Source organism: Anoplophora glabripennis, unplaced genomic scaffold (assembly GCF_000390285.2).
Source record: "Anoplophora glabripennis isolate ALB-LARVAE unplaced genomic scaffold, Agla_2.0 scaffold1174, whole genome shotgun sequence".
Taxonomy (NCBI): domain Eukaryota; kingdom Metazoa; phylum Arthropoda; class Insecta; order Coleoptera; family Cerambycidae; genus Anoplophora; species Anoplophora glabripennis.
This window is the reverse complement of record NW_019417561.1, coordinates 25,396-44,924: the sequence shown is the minus strand read 5'-3', so window position 1 is coordinate 44,924 and position 19,529 is coordinate 25,396. Positions and strand designations below refer to the sequence as shown.

General features: G+C 37.8%; 1 protein-coding gene across 1 annotated transcript in view; it reads left to right on the top strand.

The window, feature by feature from the left end:
- Positions 1-10,884: 10,884 nt before the first annotated feature.
- Positions 10,885-19,529, top strand: part of LOC108912966 (exostosin-1) — an 18,772-nt gene continuing 10,127 nt past the window's right edge. The window contains exons 1-3 of the mRNA XM_018718400.1: positions 10,885-10,995; positions 11,053-12,014; positions 12,103-12,304. Of these exons, the coding sequence (XP_018573916.1) occupies positions 11,143-12,014; positions 12,103-12,304 (1,074 nt within the window). The 5' untranslated portion in view covers positions 10,885-10,995; positions 11,053-11,142. The remainder of the gene's footprint in view (positions 10,996-11,052; positions 12,015-12,102; positions 12,305-19,529) is intronic.

The following is a 19,529-nucleotide window of genomic DNA, read 5'->3' as shown; positions in this document are numbered from 1 at the left end:
GTGGCGCTAGCTCATTAAAATCATCACTCTTTGAATGAATATAAATAATAACTGACTAACCTGTTGAATCAATTACGAAGATTTCTTAAAGATTATTTAGGGATTTAAGATGGAGCTTTAAAGGATGCTGATTAAGGCTGTATAACCAGATTTTTAATAAAAAATCCCTAAATTGATTTTCTCAAAAATCACATCCAAAAGAATCGCAGTAGTGTACGGATTACCAAATGAATCTTCATAATTATTTCAATAAGGACATTCAAAAGGCATCTAATTATAAAAACAAATTTATTGTTCAAAAATTTTTTTAAAGGCATTGGCATCCAATTATAATTAAAGTGGTCATATTTTGATAATGCAGCATGGAACCAAAACCATTTTTTAGGGGATGATTTCTATAGTCATATAGAGAACTTTAATGAAGAAAATGAAGACTTTTTTTTAAAAAAATTTGAAAAATAGTAAATTAAAATAGGAGTTACCGACCTTAAGATCTAAAAACGTTGCACATTTATGTGCAAGAGTCAAGGTAAACCTTATAAAACTCAAAACAATAAAAATGAAAGTACACAGATTATTCTTTAAAAAATAATGTTAAAAAATAATAGGCAATAAAGAATCCAGATGATTCTTAAGGACATAGAACATACTAACAGGTGGGTAATGAATTCCACAACTAAAAAACCCAATAGCACGACAAATGTTCTCTGTAGATCAATGAAAATGGTCATGACACTGTTTGTAAGATACATATTGGTGATTATAATGAAGATCCCGTTTGTCCACAGAGTATAACTTCTGCAATTTCCATTCAATAAGATTATGATCACGCACCAACTGCGAGGACCAAACTGACGAGTCATATTCCAATGTAGGATGAATAAAGTCTTATACCAACAAACAGAAATTTTAACGTATGGTTTGGAAATATATTATATATGCGGCTGAATCAGGCATGCACGGCATTAAAAAACAAAATTATAGTTGCAGTTACGTATCAATATATAAAATATAAATTTAGAAATCAAAAATTCTGTATTGGTATAAATAATTTGTAAATTAATAGGAATAATATAAACTAATGGAAAAAATTAAGGGATAAAAAAAAATCTAAATTTTCGGCGATTTTTCAAATGGCTGTATCTTTGATCAAAATGGTGTATTGGAGTAAAAAAAAAGCAATTTGAAGCTTGAAGTTTCTAATTTTTGGATCTTGCAAAAAATTTTTTCAAGTAACACGTATCGCGCAATCTTAATGAATATCATGGAAAAAAATTTTTCGAAATTTTTTTCGTTCTTATTTTTGGTGTACGGACTTGAGAAAAAATTTTCCAACTTAACCACCTTATGGATTAGATAGGTTGTTCATTTAGCTTCAATTTCTTTTTTTTTTTTGGTCTCGATGCGACCATTTCTCGCTGAGCTATCGGACTTATCTCAGAAACTAATGGTTGCACAGAAAATCGACGGTGGGTTTCAAAAGCTTGAATGAATTCTCTACAAGGTCCTGGCACGGTTTTTTAGATTTTTTTTTTATCATTAACATGACTGAAAAATCGTAAAAATAGGACTTTTAGGGGTCCTCTAGAAAATCACGTGCCAAATTGAGAATATTGGGAAAATGACTAATGTTAAGTGTGCCTTTTACATGTCATTGTACCCCTGAAAGCCCTACAGTTTCAATTCGATCCATCAAGCCATTTTTTTGTCTCATTCGATTGAATTTTAAAAAAAATTAAAGAATCACGTTTTTTTGCCTTTAAATGTTCATAATCTGTAAAAAAATTAATAAAAACATTTTTTTTCCTGATTTTTTACATTCTTATTGCAGAAAGCGTTTGAAATTATGTAAAAAAAATAAAAAAAATTTTTTGAAAAATTTAAATTTTTTTGTCAAAATTTTTTTCGATTGCTCACTATGGTCAGACGTCATCTATCGGAGCCGGAAGTTGCTCGCTTAGTAACTTTGATAGACGAAGGTTATACTCATAAAGATGTGGCCGTTCGGATGGGTGTTAGCCAATCCGTCGTATCTCGTGCTTACGCTAGATACCGGGAGACTAACCAATTTAATCGTCGCCCTGGTCAAGGTCGCCATTGTGTCACTAACGACCGCGGTGATCGGGCAATCGTTCGCCAAGTTCGACGTGATCCTTTCGTTAACGCGAACATTGTGGCACGAAATTTTCCGAATCGGAGACAACAACAACAACATCAGCGACGACGAAATCAGGTAAGAAACATTTGTGACCGAACGGTCAGAAACCGTCCCGTAAAACCGGGATACCAGCCAGACACCCTAATCGAGTACCTGTGTTGCCGACTCCGTTTAGAGTATGCTAACCAATATCGCGATTGGACCTTGAGGCAGTGGCAAAATGTTTTATTCACTGACGAATCCCGTTTCAACCTCCATGGTAGGGACCGACGTTCTCTTGTTTGGCGCCGTCCTGGAGAGCGTTTCATTCAAAAATTTGTTCGTCCGGTTCGCGCCATTATTCCATGGCTAGAAATTGGCCTCAATGNCTTATGTTTAAGCCGGGGATTAGGACGGTGATTAAAAGGAAAGAAAGGGATTCTTTCAGGTAACCTTAATAAAGGCAGGTAGATTTTGCTCGTTGCACTCACTTCACCTCACAAACAAACACGTCTGCTCAGCTCGGCTGTTCGCTCTGAACTGAATATGTAGTCATTATTCCTATTCCAAGTAAAGAAGCTAAAATTGTCGCTTAAGATATATTCGAAAATTTTATATTGATATACGGGTCCATGAAACAAGTCAGGACAGACATGGGTACTGAATATAAAAATTAAATTTTCCAAAATCTTTTTCAGCTAATGAAAACTGAACACAAAATGTCCACTGCATATCATAGTCAAACTATCGGAGCGTGTGAGCGTAATCACCGTGTATTTAACGAATACATGAGAATGTATATACATAAATGATATGCAGTCCGATTGGGATAATTGGGCAAATTATTATGCATTTTGTTATAACACTACACCTAGTTCATACCACAACTATATGCCATATGAACTAATTTTTGCAAAAAAGCAAATTTTGACAATTCTCTATCAGGTTTTCAGTTCCGAGCGAGCAAACNTGGTGTATTTGTCTGTCTGGTATATTGTTTGTCGGGGGTCGCAATTTTAAAGAAATGTATTCTAAAGTAATGCAAATAACTGATAAATAAGTAAAAACTTACCTGGGCATAACCCCGGGACAGGTACCTGCAACAAAGATGCCGACGGCCTCTATGTTTAAGCCGGGGATTAGGACGGTGATTAAAAGGAAAGAAAGGGATTCTTTCAGGTAACCTTAATAAAGGCAGGTAGATTTTGCTCGTTGCACTCACTTCACCTCACAAACAAACACGTCTGCTCAGCTCGGCTGTTCGCTCTGAACTGAATATGTAGTCATTATTCCTATTCCAAGTAAAGAAGCTAAAATTGTCGCTTAAGATATATTCGAAAATTTTATATTGATATACGGGTCCATGAAACAAGTCAGGACAGACATGGGTACTGAATATAAAAATTAAATTTTCCAAAATCTTTTTCAGCTAATGAAAACTGAACACAAAATGTCCACTGCATATCATAGTCAAACTATCGGAGCGTGTGAGCGTAATCACCGTGTATTTAAAGAATACATGAGAATGTACATACATAAATGATATGCAGTCCGATTGGGATAATTGGGCAAATTATTATGCATTTTGTTATAACACTACACCTAGTTCATACCACAACTATATGCCATATGAACTAATTTTTGCAAAAAAGCAAATTTTGACAATTCTCTATCAGGTTTTCAGTTCCGAGCGAGCAAACGAGCTGAACAGACGTTTTCGTGAAGTGCAGTGCAAGGAGCAAGATAAACCTACCTGCCTTTATTAAGGCTATCTGGAAAGAATCCCTTTCTTTCCTCTTAATCACCGACCTAATCCCCGGCTTAAGCAGAGAGGCCGTCGGTAAGGTAAGTCCCACTTTTACTTATTTATCAGTTATTTGTGTTACTTTGAATACATTCTTTAAAATTGCGACCCCCGACAAACAATATACCAGACAGACAAATTACACCAAAAAACACGTACGACTAACGCGTACACACCCTCACACACACACACACATGCACACAATGTCGGACTCCGAACACGAGGAGAACATATACAGATACATGGACGATACAGACAGCAAAAGACCCTCTTCAAGAGTCTCCGCCTCACCAAAAAAAACATGACCACTAAAACAGATTTATACGAACAGCTACTATCACAAAAACAAGAAACCGAGACGCTAAAACAACAAATACACGAACTGACAGAACAAAACACCCGACAATACCAACAAATACTAACCATGACACAACAAATATCGTCGATTTGCAAAAAACAATTCAACTTTTGGACGAAAACACCACTAAATTACACCAAAAACTCGACAAACTCATCAACAAACAAATGACAGACAATATACCCCAGACAGGCACACACACACACCCCACACACACACGCACAGAGAAACGCAAAAAACACACGGCGGAATCCTCTAGCGAGGACGAAGCTCCAGACGTAAAAAATCAGACCAAACAAACAAAACACGACCACTAACAACAAACACGCGCCCCCCGGTAATCTTGCACAAGCACTTCCTTCATCCATGCTTATCTTGTATGTTTCGGGAACAGCCAGGACCAAGATGAACCAAAGAAGAGACGAATTACAACCCGCCCCCCGCGGAGCTACGGCCTTTATCCGCGGAATAACTCCGCGGTGACCTTGAGGTACTCTATCCCCGCATTGATCTGCGAGTCACCGATTCAAAGGCCGCGTGCATTCCCTAGCTACAACCTATTCCCAAAAACCCACTCCTCACGACGACTACCCCCCGGGGGAGCTAGACAAGTAGGCGAAGAAAGAAAAATCAAAGAGCGCCAGAGGAAGCTCTTCTGCTGGCGGCGGCCAGCCTCGGAAAGAAGAGGTCCCGCAAAGCGCCTACACAGGCCATGCTTGTGGTCGGGGTCCACCTTCACGAGGCTGTCCAGGCCTACAGAGATAAGGCAGGACAAATAGGGATAGTCCCACTCGGTCCCAAATTATCGAGGCCACCTTTAACGTCAAAAATAACGGCAGGACTAAAGCATTGAGGCCGGATAAAGAGGGATACGCGCCATTATTCTATGGCTAGAAATTGGCCTCAATGATTTGGGATCGAGGGGGATTATCCCTCTTTATCCTGCCTCATCTCGTGTAGGCCTGGACAGCCTTCGTAGGTGGGCCCCATCCGTCGTCTACCCCGACCGCAAATGCGGCCGGTGTAGGCGCTTTGTGGGACCTCCTTTTGTCCTGGCTGGGCCCCGCCGGCTAGGGCCCTTTCTTCTGGCGCTCTTCTTGCTTCGCCGGCTCGTCTGTGTAAACCCCGGGGGTGGTGTCATGTTTATGTGTGGTATGGTTGGGTAGGGTAGTGCGGCTATGCAGCCTGGGATGCGCTTTGCTAAGGTGGCCCTTAGGCTAGCGCGGGAGGGGAGGGGTAAGGAGGGTATGGGGGTGTGTATGTGTGTGTGTGTGTCGTTGTCTTCGTTTCTTGATCCTGGCTGTCTCTGAAACAGAAAAGGTTAGCGGGCAGGGGGGGGGGTCATTGGGGTGGTCACCCAGGGTCAAAAAGTTGGTGTCTAGGTCTTTTGTGTTTGTCGGTCACGTCGGGTACGTAGTCAACGGCTTGCCTGAGGAGGGGATTGTCATGTCTAGCGGCTACGTCAAATCGTTTCTCCGCGTTTTGTCTTATTGTCTGTGTAGCGTTTGTGTATTGTAAGTCTCGTAATATGTCAGTGTTTCTTACGTACCAGGGCGCGTCGGTGGCCGTGCGGAGGGCTATGTTTTCCACAGCCTGTAATGACTTTAAGTGGCTTTTTGCCGCGTGACCCCACGCCGTGGAGGCGTAGGTTAGAAAGAGGGATAGTCCCCCTCAGTCCAAAAATCATTTAGGCCATAAACAACGCATTAGTAACGGCGCGTAGAGCGTGTTCATGGGAATTTGTGATTGGAATGCATAAAAAGTGAGTGCTTCATCCAGTACATCGAAAGCTGAGGGCCTTTCGATTTGGCAAAAATAGTAGCTATTAGTAGCTAATAGTAATAATACCACAGAATATAATACTAATAATAATACTTTATTATACTATATAACTTATATTAGTTGCTAATAGGTATTATTTTTGCCAAAACGAAAGCCCCCCAGCTGTGGCTCTGTGCTCTGACAAATAAATTTCCTTGGTAAGTGTAAGTAAGTAGTAAAGTAAAACTAGTAAGCAGCCCGGAGAAACTTATAGGCAAAATTGAAAAACGACGAGTAGTTTGCCACCTTCATACGTGATGGCACCACCAGAGTAAAATGTTCCGTCACACCCTATTTTATCTGCAGTACAGGGCATCCCACAGCGTCACTCGCTAGTGTGACGTCACGANTTGTCATGTCTAGCGGCTACGTCAAATCGTTTCTCCGCGTTTTGTCTTATTGTCTGTGTAGCGTTTGTGTATTGTAAGTCTCGTAATATGTCAGTGTTTCTTACGTACCAGGGCGCGTCGGTGGCCGTGCGGAGGGCTATGTTTTCCACAGCCTGTAATGACTTTAAGTGGCTTTTTGCCGCGTGACCCCACGCCGTGGAGGCGTAGGTTAGAAAGAGGGATAGTCCCCCTCAGTCCAAAATCATTTAGGCCATAAACAACGCATTAGTAACGGCGCGTAGAGCGTGTTCATGGGAATTTGTGATTGGAATGCATAAAAAGTGAGTGCTTCATCCAGTACATCGAAAGCTGAGGGCCTTTCGATTTGGCAAAAATAGTAGCTATTAGTAGCTAATAGTAATAATACCACAGAATATAATACTAATAATAATACTTTATTATACTATATAACTTATATTAGTTGCTAATAGGTATTATTTTTGCCAAAACGAAAGCCCCCCAGCTGTGGCTCTGTGCTCTGACAAATAAATTTCCTTGGTAAGTGTAAGTAAGTAGTAAAGTAAAACTAGTAAGCAGCCCGGAGAAACTTATAGGCAAAATTGAAAAACGACGAGTAGTTTGCCACCTTCATACGTGATGGCACCACCAGAGTAAAATGTTCCGTCACACCCTATTTTATCTGCAGTACAGGGCATCCCACATTCCCACAGCGTCACTCGCCTCTGTTATGTGAAGACACAGAAGATGAAACAATTTTAATTAAATTGTGAATATGTTTTTCCTCCAGATAAGTAAGAACAGAAGCTGTGAAGTGTGTGACCAGTAGTAAAATAATATTGAATGATGTTAGAAATATTTTATTTATTCAAAATTGTATTTGTAATTTGTAGGTTATACCTTCTGTTAGTATACTCTCCAGGACTTTCGGCCCTGAACTGCTTTTATAAAGGAGGTAATTAGTTTGTGCTTTCGGCAGCTTAAAGAAAATCGATGATCTATATACAGTGGGTTAAAATTGAGATGTAACTATTTGGTGGACTATACTGGGTAAGTCTAGTAAATACTATGAGTAATAAAATAATATTGAACGATGTCAAAAATATTTTATTTACTGAAAATTGTATTTATAATTCGTAGGTTATACCGTCTGTTATGTTATCCAGGACTTTCAGCCATGAATAAATGTAATTGTTATTGTGCAGAACCATTTACATATTTAATTTTTACATTTTGAATAAAAATTTTGTAATACCATGTATTTCTTTTTCATACACGTGTACATGCCATCCCTATTATAAAAAGTATAAAAAATACGTTTGCTTCAGTAATAAGTAATATGTAACAAATGTATTTTTTATGCTTATTAAATAAATGAAACTTTAAATTATATAGTGGAAGTATGCAACCCATTCATCGCATGAATTGCCATCGGGGACTTCAACGCGAAGTCCCCCATATGGCACAGCGGGGCGACGACCACAAGAGGTCGCGTCCTGCTGAATTATCAAGACAGACACGACGACTTGACTATACTCGGACCGACAGAACCGACACATTACGGACCCGTAGGACGCCCCGACGTTATCGACATTGCCCTCTTAAAATCTATACCGTTAAATGCCCAAATATCCACCCAATACGAAGGGTCTTCCGCCCACAATCCAATATTTCTGGATCTGGGGCGAAGACAGAGATATGAAGGCACCTTCACGAGGAGGTTCACTGACTGGGAGCGTTTCCGAACAGTAATGCAAGGAAACATGGCGCTCCCAGTCATCGAAACCACCCATGATCTGGAGGCGGCAATCCTCTCCCTTGAGACTGACATTAAAAACGCCCTGACTCAGACTACGACGGAGACTATTGTCCCCCGACTGACAAACCCCCGGGGCACCCTCCCCGATGACATAAAAAACTTAATACGTGACAGACGACGTGCGAAACGGCTTGCCACCCGCACCCGCCTCCCCCGACACAGACATGACTTAAACGTACTTAACAGACGGGTGAAGGCGGCTCTGGATGAACTGGCCCAGGATAACTGGGCTAGGCACCTGGAGTCGCTGGATCCACAAGACAACAGCCTCTGGAAAACGCAGAGGGCCCTGCGACAGACCGCTCGCCGTAAAATTCCTCCAATCCACGGTAGTGTGGGGGTGGTTTACACGAACCAGGAAAAGGCCGAGGCTTTCGCCGATAGCCTGGAACTGCAGTGTAGACTGCCTCAGCTGCCCGACGAAGACGAGGAATTCGAGATAGTGGCTGAGCGCGCGGCCCGACGCGTCGACAGAGAGCCAGACAATGACATAATCCCCCCCGCAACACCTGACGAACTAAGACTGACAATACGCAGACTTAAAAACAGAAAAGCCCCCGGACCCGACAATATACATAACACGACACTTAAACGACTACCACACAAGGGCCTCATGGCCCTACTAAACATAACAAACGCGACACTCAGACTAAGACACTTCCCTACCCGCTGGAAAACAGCAAACATAATCCTTATCCCAAAACCCAACAAAGATCACACCATCCCATCCAACTACCGGCCCATTAGCCTGCTCCCGGCTATGAGCAAAGTGGTAGAAAAAATTATCCTAACCCGTCTAAGAACCCACTCCCAAGAACTGCAAGTCATTCCAGACGAGCAGTTCGCCTTCCGACCCAATCACTCCACTGAACTCCAAATCCTTCGCCTTACCGAGCACATCACGGCGGCCTTCAACAGGGGACAGTACACTGGTGCTGTCTTCCTGGACGTCGCAAAGGCCTTCGATACGGTTTGGCATGAAGGCCTACTGATGAAAATGCTCACCAACCAATATCCCATATCCTTTACCAAACTCATAAAATCCTACCTACACCACCGAAAATTCCGCATCCAAATCCAAGATTCCCTTTCCACCACCCGTCCCATGGAGGCCGGTGTCCCCCAGGGCACCGTCCTGTCCCCACACCTATACACCATTTACAACTCCGACATCCCACATCCCCCCAACACCAACATATACTTATACGCCGACGACCTGACAATCACATCCCAATCCGTAGATCCTAGATATTCCGTCTCCCTCCTCCAAAACTCCTTAGACCAACTTGAAACCTGGTGCAACAGGTGGAAAGTCAAAATTAATCCCAACAAAAGTTCGGCTATCCTTTTTACCAAACGAAAAATCCCACAAAACCTCGACAGACTGACACTATCCCAGGAACCTATCTCCTGGAATCGACAAACACGATACCTGGGCGTGACGATGGACCAGCGTCTCACGTGGAAACCGCACATCGTGGAGACGGTGGCGCGAGCGAAGACCACCAGGGCTAGGCTCTATCCCTTACTCAAAGGTGGAAACACCCTCAGTTTAAGGAATAAGCGAACGCTTATCAAGGTGGTACTTCAACCGCAGCTAACCTACGCCTCCACGGCGTGGGGTCACGCGGCAAAAAGCCACTTAAAGTCATTACAGGCTGTGGAAAACATAGCCCTCCGCACGGCCACCGACGCGCCCTGGTACGTAAGAAACACTGACATATTACGAGACTTACAATACACAAACGCTACACAGACAATAAGACAAAACGCGGAGAAACGATTTGACGTAGCCGCTAGACATGACAATCCCCTCCTCAGGCAAGCCGTTGACTACGTACCCGACGTGACCGACAAACACAAAAGACCTAGACACCAACTTTTTGACCCTGGGTGACCACCCCAATGACCCCCCCCCTGCCCGCTAACCTTTTCTGTTTCAGAGACAGCCAGGATCAAGAAACGAAGACAACGACACACACACACACACACACACATACACACCCCCCATACCCTCCTTAACCCTCCCCTCCCGCGCTAGCCTAAGGGCCACCTTAGCAAAGCGCATCCCAGGCTGCATAGCCGCACTACCCTACCCAACCATACCACACATAAACATGACACTACCCCCGGGGTTTACACAGACGAGCCGGCGAAGCAAGAAGAGCGCCAGAAGAAAGGGCCCTAGCCGGCGGGGCCCAGCCAGGACAAAAGGAGGTCCCACAAAGCGCCTACACCGGCCGCATTTGCGGTCGGGGTAGACGACGGATGGGGCCCACCTACGAAGGCTGTCCAGGCCTACACGAGATGAGGCAGGATAAAGAGGGATAATCCCCCTCGATCCCAAATCATTGAGGCCAATTTCTAGCCATAAAATAATGGCGCGGCGCATCGCATGAATTTTGCCACCCGCCTGCATGGTGGCGTACCAATCGTTTTGAAAATGCTCGTTGACTATCATTTATCCTTATAAATGAGCCTTCTTCTTTTCTCTGTTTTTTTATGCTAGTAAGTCAACTGACAGCAGTCACAGCTGTTGTATTATGATCATAGAAAATGGAATTGTATATTATTTTTTCTATGATTATGATCCTCTGATAAGTGCAACAGTTCGACAGTTCTTAGGTTATACAATTAGAAAAAGAATTTGGATGGAAAATGGCAAGTACTAGTTACGAAATTAATTTTTAGAAAATCTTTTCTCATATCGTAAGTACTGTGTGAAAATATATAAATATATAATTAGATAGTTTATATATATTTTAGGTACGCAAAACATTTTTTTTAAAGTATACTAAAATACTTTATATATGAAAATGTATATATAAGTAAATATAAAATTGGTCAGATAGAAATATGCAGGCGAAAAGGCGCTACTTACTAGTTTTTGTAGTCGCATTTTTAACTTTCTGGTATTTTGGAGGCTACCATTTACGACATAATGAAGAATTGTTCTTTGAAATAGAAATGTTGTCGGAATATGTCAGCATGAATTTAGTACAGACTGGTTATTTAGTGGGCGAATTGGAAAGAATTTCCATGGATGAGAAGAAACATTGCCGTATGGAAACATGTTTTGATTATACTAAATGTGAGAAAGATTTCAAAGTATATGTATATCCTCCAGAGGACAGCAGTGTGCCTAGTCCGTCCTATATTAAACTGCTCAATGTTCTATTAGAATCTAGATATTATACTGCCGATCCTAAAATAGCTTGCATTTTTGTATTAAGTGTAGACACTTTGGATAGAGATCGTTTAAGTAATGACTATGTTAGAAATATGCAGAGTAGGCTGCAACGCTTACCTCATTGGAATAATGGCCTTAATCATGTCATTTTTAATTTATATTCGGGTACATGGCCAAACTATACTGAAAATGACTTGGATTTCGATTATGGAAAAGCTATATTAGCAAAAGCGAGTATGTCTGATAACCATGTTCGGGTGGGTTTCGATATAAGTATTCCATTATTTCATAAAATACATCCTGCAAAAGGTGGTGAACAGGGGTCTACTTCCACAAATAATTTTCCCTTGGATAAAACCTATTTGTTAGCATTTAAGGGTAAAAGATATGTACATGGAATCGGTTCAGATACAAGGAATTCCTTATATCATTTGCATAATAAAAAAGATATTATTATGGTTACTACATGCCGTCATGGAAAAAGTTGGAAGGATATGAAAGATGAACGCTGTGATGAGGATAACAAAGAATATGATAAGTAAGCCATTTTAAGCATGTTGGAAATTATTTTTGGAAATTTATAGCTATAAAAAATAACAAAACTACATTACTTATTTTTGTGATAGGTACGATTATGAGACATTATTACATAACTCTACTTTTTGCTTGGTGCCTCGAGGTAGAAGATTAGGTTCATTTAGATTTTTAGAAGCTCTCCAAGCTGGTTGTATACCAGTTTTGTTATCGAATAGCTGGGCATTGCCTTTCTCTCAAGTTATAAATTGGAATAAAGCTGCTGTATGGGCTGATGAAAGGTTATTATTGCAGGTAATGTTACCATATACAGGGTGTAACTTTGTGTGGGGGTCATATTTTTACAGAGGTTTCCTTTGACTTTTAGAAATGTGTACCAACAATTTATTTTCTCAAATTCCATCATGAACACTTTAATTTTTTTTAGTCCTTTTTTTCAATTTTCTTATCCCGCCGCTGGACAAGCTAGTATAAGTTCAAACTATGGCGCACTTTAGTGGCAGATTATGCACAATTGGGAACTGGGCTTTGCAATGTTGTCGAATCTAATTTTTAATGGAAAAGTTATTAAAAAGCTTTCACATCACTCGTTGTGGTGGTTTGGCATACTAATTTTATTGAGTGGGTGTTCGCCACGAGTTCTACCATCCCATAAAAACTAAAGTTTAAATCTTTTAAACAAGATAAACCATAAAACAGTATTTAGCAAGTAATTTAACAGAACACTCAAGCAGTGAACAACACAAAAATAAATAATCTGTTTACTCACCTGATTTTTATAACAACACTTAAGATTTTGTGGAAAAGCTTCGAGTACTGGTACCAGGATCCTCTTCCACGGCTTTTAAAATTTCTGGTTCAAAAATCCCATAGTCTCTTAAATGTTGAAGTAATCTAACAAACATTTTCTTATTCGGTATAAGTCGGCGTAATCTACCTGATATCGTTTTCTTTGCTCCTGACAAAAAGCAGGCTCTAACCATATCAACTCTTTCTTGATTCATATACATGGTTTTTCATAATGTACAAAAACTTGAAATTAAAACAAAATTTCACCATATTGTCACTGAATACTGAAATAAATAACTTTATAAGATTATACACCACATAAAGGCACTTTATGTACAAGTTTCCCCAAAATGGTAACGTCGAAGACTAAACAAATGTGTAACCAAATGAAACAGTGCAGTTTTCGGCCATTTTTGGTGTAATCAGGTGTCTCTTCCGCGCCTTCAAAGGCAAGGCATTCCGCAACAGAACAGCTGTTTGTAGTGTTCGACGCTTCGTTCACATTATAACATGGTGACTTTTAAATGACAAGTCATAATTTTAAATTAATCTGTTTTCACAAAACTATTATTAATTATTTTTGTTGTTTAATAGTTGATTAAAACAAATATTCACAATTAGTAACGCAACCGTGTACCAATATTAGTTAATATTTAATAAGTCGTGTAAAAATCATACAATGTAGATCGATTTAAAAACAACTGGCAACGTTGATAGTGTACTAACACAACTTCACACACACATTCGGGCTGCCCCGCTCAATGGCGGTGTACATAAGAATTAAAGTGCATTTTAAAAAGTAATTATAACTTGACTATTTATTATTAAAAAAATAATAATTTCAGATTCGTATTCAGGAGAATACGTACTATTACCCCTAAAAAACTGACCCCCACTTAAACTTACACCCTGTATAACATTCTACCCTTATCTTTTTATTTTTACATTAAAAAAAGTGGTATGGACCAAAGTTGTAGTGATTATCTACTTATTTATGTCCATTTGGAATATTTTTTTGATTTTCATACCAATCTGCATATAAAATTTTTGCCGCATGTGCACTTTCATTGCACATAATTTTAACATATTTATCATTTCACTTAAATACACCATATCTCACTAATATTGCTTAAATACACTTAAAGGTACTTAAAAGAAAAACGCCGCCGTGAAAATAAATCTACAGCTACAGTGAAAATAGTGGTTCTCAACAAGTTTCATTCAATAGAACTCTGCTAAAATTTCGGAATCAGAAATTATTATATTAAAAGAATTAAAAGAAACTTATTATTTTACTGAACAGTAACAGTACTAAACATGTGCATCAAATAGGTAACTAGCATGAAGATTTTATGTCTTTTAGAACTGCATAAATTTGTAGTCTTACAACCGACAACAACTAACAGTGATAAAAAAAAATAATTTCTTTAATGATACAAATTAGTTATAGATATTGTATATTTTATTACGTGATTATGACGTCATTTAGTGCAATCGAGAACACAACCTACTTCTGCATTTTCCATGCCGACGAGACGACATCTAATATAAAGAAATGCGCATATGGTGATTATTGAAGCAAAGTGAATTTAAAATACTTCATTTAATACCAAAGTACTGTACATGAATAATAATGTTATTATATTCATTAATAATATTAATAAAGAACAACAGTAATAAAGATGGTTAGGACTTTCTGTGCACTAAAAATTAGTTTTTTCTTATTTTTTGAATATGTTTGTTTTGCTGAGAAGATAAACCTATTTTTTTTAGTTTTACTTGTGATGTGCTACAGAGCTTTATAATATTAGTTTTCATATTTAAGGTGACCATATCCCTCGCCAGTGGCGGTTGTACCATAAGAGCTGCGGAGCTGCAGAACACATAAAATTTGATGTATTTAATCATATTAAATATCAACAAAATATTTAAAGCAGCTTAAATAATTATTTATTACGACGCGAGCTCCGCTCCTTAATATATGCAACCTCATATACAAAATGTGTGCACAGCGAACAATTAGATGTGTCCTTTGTTTTTATTGGCTAATCAGGCATGTGACACAGTACACGAACATAATGGGCTTATGTGGCTGCAACAGCGACAGCCACTGCTGCAGTAAATGTAGTAATATTTCGTACGTGGCGGCTCGTGTGAATATTCTTGTTTAGGCTTCTACGGATATTATAGTTATTAAAATGAATGGCGTTACGTTTTTACAAAAAACTTTATTTGGTTCTCTGCCTTATGAGGATATACTAAAAATAAAAGAATTAGGTGGGCCAACACCACGATTAAATATTGAAGTTAGTGGAACAAGCCGAAATAAAAGTTGTAAAAGACAATTTAACAATAATGTATACACAAAAGCAGAGTGGGTGTGCGGGTGTTATGTAAAAAATACACTGTTTTGTTTCCCGTGCTTACTTTTCGGTGAGGATAAAGCATGGACAATATATGGTGTGAAAAATTTAAGTCATTTAAGTCATTAGATAAATAAACATATGAAGTCAGTTAGATTCTGCATATTGGAATAATATACGGAAACACAATGAACAGGTAACGGAAAATCGTTAGGTATGTATTATCTAATAGATTGCATATAATTTTGCGGAGCTTGCGAATTAGCACTTCGCGGACACGACGAGACAGAAAATTCGGACAACCCTGATGTGTTTCGTGGACTCATAAATTTTAGTGCAGATCTTGACGACATATTAAAAAAACATCTAGCCACATGGGCATGACCGGGATTTTCTGTGATTGTACCGGGAATTAGTTGTATGGTCCCGGATTCCGGATTTGTACATATAACCCCCCAGAATATAATATATGTACATTGTATAAAGAAAGATAAAGAAAAAATCATAACACGACGAGGAAAATTAAAATTCGTTGAATCGTTGGTAAACTTCACAAACGATTTTTTTGTTTATAAACAATATTCAATAATTTAATAAAATATACATATTTAGTTTATTCCAATTTATTTATCAGTCAGTAGGTAATTCGTGAATAGATATTTCAAAAAGGTATCAATTTCAAAAATCATTCTTGTGAAAATCTGTATTTTTGTATAAATTGATTGTTCCTTGAAATTCAGAAGTGCCAGGAAAACGCGTGACCTTAAAAATTTTAAAAATTGTCGCCTGTGGCGCCGTTTAGAGATTCCGGGCACTTAATATCCCGGAATTCAATTCAACAAATGTAACAACCCTAAGCAGAACACAGTCAATCAATGTTCACGCGCCGCCACTGTCCCTCGCCGAGAAATAGTCGAATTTCTGACGTTTTTAGGTACTGAAATCTTGAAATGTAAAATGTGTATAACAAAAATAAGCACAAAAATAAAATCCTTGATGTTCTGTTTATTCATTGTTACTATTTAAATTTACTCAAATAAAATAATAACTAAAAAAAGCGTTTTAAAAATATGTTATATAAGTTTATTATAAATGCACGGTTTCAATCTTTCAATGTGCCAACTTAAATTTCTAGTCACACTGAGATAGCATGTTTTTATCTAAAGATCTGAGTTAGCATGTTTTCCAAGCTTAATTTGAGATAGAATGTTTTCCAACTGAAATTTGAGATAGCATGTTTTCTAACCGAAATCTGAGATAGCATGTTTTCGTACTAAAGCGTCGGTTTGTAAAACAAGCGTTTGCTGTTATCCTAACCCCACATTTTAAGAATTATTTTCACGTACTAATAAATAAAAGTAAACAATATTATATATATGGACTAAGCAAGTAAATGTTATAAGAATATTTACCTGTGGAGTTATATATAAAAAAGTTAGTATTTTCGTAGATTTCAGTAGGTACCTAAAAACCTTGATGGTTTGATCGTTTCTTACACCTGTATTCGTTTTACTGCGGCGTCTGAAAATGCTCAGATGGCAAGATATGTATTAAATGTTTGAAAATATTTGTCTTTATGGAAAACACTATTTAAAGAATATGGCGCCCTTAAATAAAATTTTAGCTGTTTTCAAAGCAGTATTAGTGTTACTAACAAATACCTTGAAATGAAATTTAACGTACACGAAATTAGAAAAAAATATGTAGATGTCCAGAGGCGATTTAATTATCTTAACACAATTTTGCATCTTTAAGAAGTTATGAATCTTCAAAAAAAGATTTTTTTTTTAATTTTTGAAAACTTTATCACTTTTCGATGAAATTGAATGTAAGAAGCTTGTTGGGGCAGCTAATGATGAACACAGGCTCATTTCTTACCTAAAACATAGAGGTTGCTATGAATAGCTGAAATTTTTTGCCATATTTTTGTTGCTGGTGGGAATTTTGAGAAAACCAAGATGTTTTATAAAACCTTTTATTGTTTACAGTAAAAAAGCAGGTATACTTGATGCATGCTGCTAAAATACATCATTCCAAATAAAAATTGATTCAATATCTGCTGTTTTCCTTATATATTGCCGACTTTAATAAATATTTAAACACGTGCAGAGTGCATCATTACGCAGATAATTCACAAGTTTATTACAGTTTTCCTGTAGGAGATGCAAATTCTTCAAATAATGTCATCAATAACGATTTAACATTATTACTTAATATCTCAGTCGCTCACAGGTTACAATTGAATCCAAATAAGTCCAAGATCTTAATATGCAGCTTAAGAAAAGATGCAGCGTAAAATCTCAGATCAATGTTAAATTGGGAAACACTTGTGTTAGACGTTGCTGATAGTTGTAAAAATCTGGGGCTCTTGTTTGATGACGAGCTGAGATTCACTAAACATGTAAATACTCTTTGTCGCTCATCTTATAATACGTTAAAGCAACTTTATCCTCATAGGAGTATAATGAGCTCGAAGTAAAAAATTAACGTATGTATGTGTTTCTCTAATTTTTTCAAGATTATCATATTGTGAGTGCGTTTATGGGCCAGCCCTACTACTTAGTACTGATATAATACGTTTACAGAGAATTCAGAACAGCTGCTTTAGGTTTGCGTACGGTGTCAGAAAATTTCAACGAGGTGTGAGCGACTTAATTCAATATAACGGTTATCTTAATCTTGTAAACACTCGGAGATTGCATCTATTAAGCCATACTCACAAGATATTTGTCAGTAGTACTCCTGAATATCTGCACAGGAAATTGCAAAGGCTGCACAAAGAATCTGCATCATTTAAATCTCGATACTCGCGCCTCTTAGAAATTCCTCACCACGCCACTGCTTTATACACTAGAAGCTTAAAATTTAAAAACTACAATTCTGAATTTCAAGAAAAAATTAATGCATTGTCTCTTGCATTGGACTCGTACCAGTTATTGACCAGGTTTTCGTCGCTCTTTCAATTATTATATCGCATAATTTTATTTCTTTTTTTTTTAGCATTTTCTTTTGTTGGTTTTTGCATTTAGCTCATCTATATTTTACTTTAATGGTTTCCGTACTTTTGATTTATAAATTTATTTTGTACATTTATTTATTGGAATTATTATATTTGAATTATGTAATTATATTATGAATACATATGTTATTTTCTCTCGGGGGGTTAAGTTGAAAAGCAGTCTCGGCTGTCACTTCGCCCCCTTCCTTATATTCACTTTTCTTATTATATGATGCTCAATTAATGTATTGACATATGAGGGTTCAATAAAGGCAAATTATTATAATTTATTATTATTATTATTATTATTATTATTATCATCATCATTATCATTATCATTATTATTATTGATATCAATTATTGACAAGTGGGTTCATAGGGACATTCTAGTCTAATTCATCTTTTTGCTTAATTTTTAGCTGTTACAGTAGAACCTCACTAATCCGCCCTCGGATGATCTGACTCCACACTTAGTCCGACCATAACATTTCCGGTGCTAGTAGTAGAACATTCATGGACGTAGCTAGAATTTTTGCACATATGTACAGGCTGATCTATTTTCGATGGGAATTCAGGGTATCTCAGAAACTACTAAAGATATGACAAATCTGACCGTCAAATTCGGCTGTCAAATTAGAAATTTGCTATCTTCATTTGTTTCTGAGTTACAGGGTGTTTTTTGTTATTGTGACATTTTTGAACGTGTCTGTATCTCAGCTGTTAAATAAGTTAAAGTGAAATCTGCTCAAGACTAATTATTTGGCGTAAAATTGAATGCCGGTATTAGATTTTTAGTAGATTTTAAGATTCCGGAGTTATGACCCAAAGTTATATTCTTTTAGATGGAAACTAGCTAGTCATGGCCTAAAAAACGGAGATTTTTTTGCTTTCTAGCAATATGTACATCATATGCTATAGTTATTTTTACAAACACGAGATACGGGGTGTTATATATATAAATTAGATCCTTTTTTACATTTTAATATGGCTGGCTATGAAAATACATATAAAACTATAATTCTTACTTTTATAGAACTCATATGTAAGGGATGGAGCGAAGTTCTACTATGTACAGGGGACCCTTACAAATACAATTTTGTAAAGAAAAAATCAAAAAGAGCAGTTCGAAAATGATTTAAAAATACACTTCTGCACGGCACTGGAAACTGGTCCACTGTAAAACCTGACCTCGCACAATGCGACCGGCATGGCGGTGTGATAAAAACGGACAAAAACTTTCGCAAGGAAAGAAATATGTAAATAGAATTTTATCGCACCTATTTTATATCGGCAAATTCAACTGCTTTTGCCTTTATTAATTAATAAAATTAATTTGTGTTTTTAAATAATAAAATCATTTGACATACCC